At 40.3% G+C, this 8,053-nt stretch overlaps 1 protein-coding gene across 2 annotated transcripts; it reads right to left on the reverse strand.

Annotated features, from left to right (window-relative positions):
* Positions 1-1,859: 1,859 nt before the first annotated feature.
* Positions 1,860-6,048, reverse strand: mmadhcb (metabolism of cobalamin associated Db). Of its 2 annotated transcripts, none has more exons than XM_069532286.1 (8): positions 5,940-6,048; positions 5,568-5,615; positions 5,340-5,484; positions 4,858-5,072; positions 4,435-4,543; positions 4,138-4,268; positions 3,247-3,333; positions 1,860-2,277 (listed from the first exon to the last, which is right to left on the reverse strand). In XM_069532286.1, the coding sequence occupies exons 1-8, from the start codon at positions 5,988-5,990 to the stop codon at positions 2,083-2,085; spliced, it is 981 nt and encodes a 326-aa protein (XP_069388387.1). In that variant the 5' UTR covers positions 5,991-6,048; the 3' UTR covers positions 1,860-2,082. The 2 variants fall into 2 exon arrangements, with proteins under 2 accessions (XP_069388387.1, XP_069388386.1); XM_069532285.1 differs by having other exon boundaries at positions 5,871-5,969.
* Between the last annotated feature and the right edge of the window lie 2,005 nt (positions 6,049-8,053).

Raw genomic sequence — 8,053 nt, forward strand, 5'->3', positions numbered from 1 at the left:
CCCTCACACTTAATGGTACCAGATCATTTCTAAAACAGGGAGAACTCACATGCTTTTTATATCAAAGATAAAATAAAATGTGACCCTTTTTGTGTAGAAGCATGTGCAAATCCTTTTATAAGAACAGTATTTGCACTAAGCTGGGGCCTGTAGCAGGATTTGCTCTTTACTGAGGTAACCTCAGGTTGAAAGGGATAGTTCACTGAAAAATGAAAATGTCATCATTGCCCTGCAAGTTGCTTTGAGTAGTCATGAGGACTAGAAAAAGCTATATAAATACAAACATTTTACCATCATCTACAGGGTCCTTGCAGGGAAAACTTGTTAGTTAGGTGAGAAATAATAAAAAGCAATATATATATATATATATATATATATATATATATATAGATGAGTGGAATGGTTTAGCTGTTCCAAACATGTCATGTTTTCACTCTGGTTTTACACATATAGAGCATTTATTACACAACATAAATACGTTACAACTAGTTTCACTTTAATCCTACAAAGATCCTAGCTCAGTTTTGATGATTTCACTCTTATTCTATCAGTGCAGCTCAGGACATCAGGGAGAGAAATAAAAACTGAAGCTTCTGATGTCTTTTATTTGAAAAATCATCCACACACTGCTCAATATTTCCATGATAATATAGAACATTTTAGTCAGACTGAGCTCATCACACACCGTTAGAGCCATTTTTTTTAATGCAAGTAACATAATTTAATAATTTGTTGAGAGTAAATTATTTTTAAATCCTATTAGTTTTTTGATTGCAGAGTTTCTCTGGTCACAGCTGCTCAATGATCAGAGCAGAAGCTGAAGTTGGTTTGTATGGAGCTGGAGTTTCTGTTTCCTCCTTCACTCTGACCTGCTCTCACTATACCTCATAAACACTCATCACTAGTTATTAGGACCTGGTCAGTACATGAAGTAACTCAGTGTTTGTTTGATTCACTCCAGAGTTTATGAGACTACATTTAAACATCATGAAAAACTACTCATCAACATGTTGTGTTCAGTACAACACGAGACGAGAGGCACAGTCAGGACTCAGTGATAAGTTGAGCGGCGCAACACGCAGACATGAACACACACCATCGATTGATAACTCAACACATGATCGTAAGTTTGTTTCTAAATCCTCCCAATGAAAAATCAACTATGAATGTGATCTAGTTCATTTTCATCTGCATGAACTGAACTTTGAACTTGTTCTGTGTGAAGTGTGAACTGACAAAACACTGCAAAAGCAGCTACTGCACAACAGTCAGCATTGACAGGCAGAAGAAGAAGAAGTGCATCATCACACTCCTGTGACCAATCCCGCATGAGACTGAGGTTAGGACCGCCTTTCTCATTAGCATACGGACACAGAAATACAGAAATAAATAACTGTGGAAATAAATTTCAGACATTTATTTATTTATTTCCTTATTTATTTATTTATGTATTTATTTATCCATATCCATAGATCTGAGACTTCCTTTACCAATTCACTGCTTGACGAACACTCCTACAGCTCCTCTTTAGGAACAGAGGGTTTAGTTGACATGCCTGTGTAAACTCTAGAAAACCAAGCTGCACATAACAACCGGTCATCCACCTGCTGTCACTTCTGCTTTAGTCTTCTGGTTTACAACACTCAATTTTAAGTTTGTCGGATGTAGATAGAATCTAGGCTCAGTAATCCCCTGTGGATGTTATTACATCAGAGCTGCAGTCTTGTTGACAATATGACCCAATGCTTCAATGAAGAAAGTGTGATGACACTTCAGACCACACGATCAGTTATATTCTGAAAAGGTGTGGTTAAGAGAAATTTCAACCTAAAAGGCAACACTTGCAGAAACACATGCAGTTTAGTCAAGAAATATTTTAATGTGATTACAGCAGCATTTGCCTGTGACATCTGAATCCATAAATATAAATCAATATGATGTAATATTTATACAAATGTGCCACATAAGTAAAATACACTGTCAGCTTATGATGTTCTTAAAGAAGTGTTAAAATAGTGTTAAAACAGTCCAGACAGGGTTTTAAACAGTTTTAATAGCAGCCCACAGTCCATGAACTTATGTTCAGCTGCCCTGAAGCTTCTTCATAATCAAGCTGCTAGGTGGTGCGTCGGTGAATATTGTTCCCACAAAAACATGTGTCCCCCACAGAGCATGTCTGATCATTCTGCAGCAGCCCAGGTCCTCGATCTGGAAACCCAGGTGACGGTACCTGTCATCGGTCTCAAACAGTGTGTTGTTGGTGTACGAGCCAAAGAACTGGAGGAGAACACACACATTTATCATGTCGTTATCTAATCGCAGTGCTTTTAAACAATCTGAATCCAGGTCGTCAGCAGCTTTAAACTTCGTAACACAAACAATGTGTCTGTGCTAAACTAAGCTACTGGACGAAAATAAGCTAAAATGAATTAAGCTTAAGTGTCTAATTAGAGGTGAGAGAAACTATTACTATACAAATGCACTGGTTGCAATTCAGCATGAATTCTAACACAATCAAATCTGAACCATGTGAAACTAGCAGAATGACATTTTAATGAGTTTTTGTAGAATTTTATGTAGATGTTTTACCTCAGTTTTTTACCTCACCAGAGATTTGTTGTCAATGCTCAGAACATGACAGCTTTTTATACTCTACTTCAGAAACATTTCAGTCTGTACTAAAAAGGTATTATTACCAATAATAGCTATTGAAAGTTTCGTGAAAGGGTCACAAACAGCTGATGTTAGGCTGATATTTCCTGATAGATTGCTGTGGCAGCACACACTGGCTTCACTGGACGGACACATCTCTAAATGACAACAGGGGGGTAGGTTGATCAAGTGCAAAATAAGTCATTATTTCTCACATGTGGCTCTCTCTGAGGTTTCTACCTTCTTTTTCCCTGTTAAAAGGGTTTTTTGGTAGTTTTTCCTCACTTTTGTTGAGGGTTAATAAAAGAAGATGTCACACCTTGTTAAAGCCCTGTGAGACAAATTGTGATTTGTGAATATTGGCTATACAAATACAGTTTGATTGATTGAATGATGTGCAGTCCTTTACACCTCTCTTAAACAATCTTTGTTGCACACTTGAGATCGTAGACACTGCATTGAAGTCAGATGCTGATAAAACAAGTAAATGTAGGAAAGCAGCGACGGCAGCACATGGTTTTTAACATTCACTCTTGAGTTATCCAGACAGTTGTGAATATGGGTGTTTCACTTGAGTGACAGTTAGAATCTTACCGCCAGGCCTGAGGAAGGGTCGATAAAGTCCGCCCAGAATCCTTCTTTTTGCAGCGCACAGCAGATCTCCTGGGCTCCATCCATAAACTGCACAGGAGACGAACAATTGTTATCGATATGTGATAAATGCAGATAAATCACAAAATGATTTTTGATCATTTAATGCACTGATATAAGGGGAACATGATTAGATATTCCATATCAATCACACCAGCGTAAGAATTTGGGGCAAAATACAAATTCTGATTTCAATGTTTGTAATGAGCAGGAATGCAAAGCCAGAGTTCATTCACTGAGCACCTTTTAGTATGGGCCTGAACAGCACAGACACTTAAAAATTCAGATTATTGCTCGTATGCTGTCTGGGGTTGTAAACCACTTCACTCTGTTAACACAATAACCACAGAAAATCTTCCATCCTGAACGATAGAGCCTCCCTCTGTGTTCGACTGCATATGTCTCACTGCCGACATTCCGCACAAATATTATGATGAAGATCTCCTCGTTTTTCTGTATGAAACTCTGGCTAATTTTGCAGTGGAGGGTGGAGTGGAGATTTTTAAACCAAGTCAACAGAATTTCCTCAGCTGCCTTGTGTCCCTGACGATCCACTCATCTCTTAGACTCTTTAATTTTTTGACACTTTAATTGATCAGTTGGGCTTCTTCCTTTTTAGTATGCACATTGGGTGAAGGCAGTGGCTGATGTAGCAAATATGTTTTACTTTTTAATATAAATAGGCTGTTGATTTGTTACGGTAATGACGACATTGCACAATCCATGTTCTGGTGCACTATCATACCCATGATGACTATTACACCGCTATACTGCCCGCCTATAGTCTCCACCAGTAAAAATAAAAGACCTGCAGACCTCCAGAAAGCAGCTCACCTTGCTAAGCATCTGCTCTCTCTCCTCCTCCACCTCAGCACACCATGATGTCATGTCATTCTTGGTCTTCTGGGTTACTGTGACCACCATCATACCAGAGGATGGAGCCTCAGGAAACATGGACTGGAAATCTGTTTATCACACAATCAGAAGAAACACAAATCAAACAAAAACCCTCTTCTCATCGGCTACAAGAGCTAAACTCTGTTATTGTTGCTATTGTGGACTCTGCCAGTCCGAACAGAGAAGTTGGATGTTGTGGATGATGGTTGGAGGTGTGCAGTGTCAATGCTGTACCTTTCTGTAGTAGCTCAGGACAGGACTGTATGGCACACTCCACACTGGAATTATCAAAGTACTGTTCAGCAGTACTGACACTCTGAGATGAGACTGGGACGTCTTTGTCCTAACACACACACACACACACACACACACACACACACACACAAAGAAAGAAAGAAAGAAAGAAAGAAAGACAACAGTTACAAAGGCGAGTGCACAGTGAATCATCTCTTGCTTCATTATTTTCTGACATAATACACCTCACACCGTGTCACTCTCCTTATCACTACCCAGAGGAGCACAGCGGTGATTTGTTATAAATGTTTTCCTGTCAATCGTACTTTCATTTGTGGTTAAATTAGTTTCACTAGTGAGTTACATGTAACTGCCATTTTCCTGTGGTCAGAAAAAAACCCATGTTCAAATTATTACACTTACAAAGTCTACAATGACCTGGGCCAGTATGAACTCATGCCTCTCACTACTGGACAGGGAAGACAGCACGTCAGGGACCATCTTGTGTGCCAGAATCTCCTTCTGCTTTGTAAGTCCTTCTAGGTGGCAGTCAAAGCCCACATTGCCAGGCAGCTGGAAGCGCTGGTCCTGGGGCCCAAAAGGCCCCATGCTCTCATCAGGCCATACTGTCCGCAGTCCTGAACCGGAGAGGGGACAACAGGACAAATATATGATGCTTGACAATTCATGTTTCACACAATTTTACTGGGTTTATCTACAACATAGCAAATGTATCACAGGAAGAAACTTCCCAGCTACCTAATGTTAAATAATGTTTGTGTTCCTGCTTGAATCTACCTGACTTTATGTCTATACAGCATGCTACCAACCTTCTCATCTTATATTTCATAATCTGCTCCTTCTAATGACTCCTGAAATATAACACAAACACATGGATGACTTACCCATATCCGATGGAGTGATGGCTACGTGTGGTTCATCAGAGCCTGAGGAACCAGCAGCAGAGGAGGCTCTGGCTCCTGCCACACGATGCACCAACACGTGAAGTCCCGGGAGGTAACTGACCAGCCTGGCTTTACGGCACAGCACCTGAACACAGTAACAACACATCACATCACATCAATAGTAGTCCATCTCTCTTCCTTACACAAACACACACACACTTGACTTACACTGGCCATCCTGTTGTGTCTGTCCACCGGCAGGGTACGGTTAGGTTCCTGTAGGAGTGGACGATGAACAGTCAGGAGATTGTTCTAAGCATCGCAGAAAGTGTGTGTAACAGTGTGAACAGCCTGATCGGATTCGTCTGGAATCTGAAGTCTGCAGAGCCTCCACACAGACTGAACAACCATAAGGACGTTGTGTAACTGAATAACCACTAATGCACTGCTCGCTGTGTGAAGAACATGACTTGTCTTCGTCTGACCGTCACCTGTCATCACAGCAGTTAGTACTACAGAGCAGGAACCTACCGGAGGTTGTGACTCTTCCACTCGTCGTTCAACTACAGAACTAAACTCCTCTGTGTGAAAACAACTCACCTTGAGTCCGGGCATGCGTTGTAACGATGGGGGCTCGTCTCTTTCTTGCATTCATGAAGGGCAGGTGGCAAACGGCTTGAACACGCATTACTGCCCCTGCTGGCGCGGATGACGAAGGGGTCCTGAGGCTGCTACTCCTTCATGTGTTTGCGCCTCTTCTTTGGGGTTTAACGGCAGCTTGCATCCCTTGTTGTTGCACGACTGCAACCTTCTGGTTTTAGTTAACTCCTACAATGCCCAGTTTGTCGAAACACCAGTGTGTTTCCCAAATGTCTCCTGCCTTGTCCTCTCTCACCACACTTCAGTGTGCACGTTATGCTTTTATAGTGCTAGTCCTGTCATTTTCATTCTTTTGAGGTCTATATGTCCTACAATTCACTAGCACATGTTCCGACAGTGTCCACAAAGGCCTGTTGGGTGTTTCCCTGTGACGTGGAGTGTCCCATTCAGGTTGCTGTGTCCTATCTGAGTCTAGTCATTGTCTGTTATTGTCTACTGATCCCAGTGCTGCTGCAACTCTTTATTGATTTCCTTCCATGCAATACCCTTTCCCTCTGATTTTAAAAGTTTAATTGAGATGTCTGTTTTTCTTTTGAACAGCTTTCTTAGCTAATTTGTCCACTCACATTACCCATAATGCTCATGTGTGTCAGGAATCCAGATGAATGTGACCATAGGTTGTTCAACACACTCCAAAGCCATCCAAATGGCATACAACTCTACTGTAGAAATATTCAAGAAATGAGGTGTTGCTTGCACAACTAGGAACCGTAACTGCAGATCCAGTGTTGTTTGTTATTGGATCTTTAGATCTGTCTGTTACCTGTACTCTGTGTACTTACTTCTCAATGGAGGTTTTTGCATTTGTTTGTTTATCCTATTGGTGGAATGCTTTTGTTTGTAAAGCAGAGTTTTGAATAGTGATATAGAAGTAATTACCTGCAACGGCCACATGTCAGGATAAAATACCTGAAATATCCTCTGGTTTTATAGTGTGATGGCAGACATATTGTTACGTTTGAAAAAGCAAAGCAGGGTCACTATGAAACATCCCATGTGTGCTCAGCTTGCTGTTGATATGTAACACAGTGAAATAATTAGGAAAAAAATGGCAGCCATCAGAGCAAATGCCTCCACAAATCCCACAATCCCCTCGTTGTCCAGGCCATTTTAATGGTTTCTTTCTTGACACAGTAAATCTGTAATCTGGTGTCATTTACATCGAAAGCTAAGACATGGCATTCATTTACAGTGAGCTACAGTGACAGAGTCTCTTTAACCACTGCTCTGGGATCTTTTTTTATTATTTATGCAAACTTCATACCATTGACAAAACATGTTACTATATGATTTTTTTTCATCCTAGTTCACATGAAAATAAAAAATAATTTACTGTAGTGTACCTCACCTTGAAATTAAAGAGGCTATATATCCCTTGGTATGCATACAATAGGTAATAAAGGCATCGCAAGCACACCCAATAACTTATCAATGCCATAATGCCACGAATTCAATTCATCCAGGAAGTTCAATTAAGCTTCAAAGATTGTATTTCCTTGCTACTTGTGACAGGGTGGGAACCCCACGTTTCTTGTAATATGCTGCCCTTTATTTGTTTCGAGAACGAGTGCCTCTTCCTCTCCAATGCAATCCTCTACACACACTCTAGATGGCGATACCTCACAGTTTTTCCCCCTTGACTAAACAAAGCTGTGGCTACATTCCTAGACTGGCAGGAGAGCACATACTAAAGTCCATCAGTCCTCTTAAATTCAAACAAGCTGCACCAAATTTCACATCCTCAAACATATATCAGTTCCCTAAATGTGACAGATTTTTTTATTCAAGGAAATCCATTCAGTAGTTTTTCATAATTTTCATAATTGTGCTTGCAAATAGACAGTGAAAACATAACCTCAGCTAAGGTAATGAAAAAATGAGCTGGATATGATGGGGATCATGTTTCAATGGGTGGAGAAAAGCTAATATTATCAATGTAAAAATCAGGCCTAATGATTACACTGCAGTGTAGGCTATACATTATCATAATACAGTATGATGTGAGAATGTACACACCCTGAAACTAAGTATTACAAAGGTTATCATCCAATTCT

The sequence above is a fragment of the Paralichthys olivaceus genome, chromosome 10, assembly GCF_024713975.1.
Source record: "Paralichthys olivaceus isolate ysfri-2021 chromosome 10, ASM2471397v2, whole genome shotgun sequence".
Classification (NCBI taxonomy): Eukaryota; Metazoa; Chordata; class Actinopteri; order Pleuronectiformes; family Paralichthyidae; genus Paralichthys; species Paralichthys olivaceus.

Bases quoted from the DNA above. Each gene is read 5' to 3' on its own strand.
- mmadhcb (XM_069532285.1), bottom strand. From the start codon at position 5,954: ATGCCCGGACTCAAGGTGAGTTGTTTTCACACAGAGGAGTTTAGTTCT. The intron at 5,616-5,870 runs GTAGGTTCCTGC...CCACTCCTACAG, and splicing joins TGGAAGAGTCACAACCTCCG to GAACCTAACCGTACCCTGCC. The intron at 3,334-4,137 runs GTGAGCTGCTTT...TCTCCTGTGCAG, and splicing joins GAGAGCAGATGCTTAGCAAG to TTTATGGATGGAGCCCAGGA.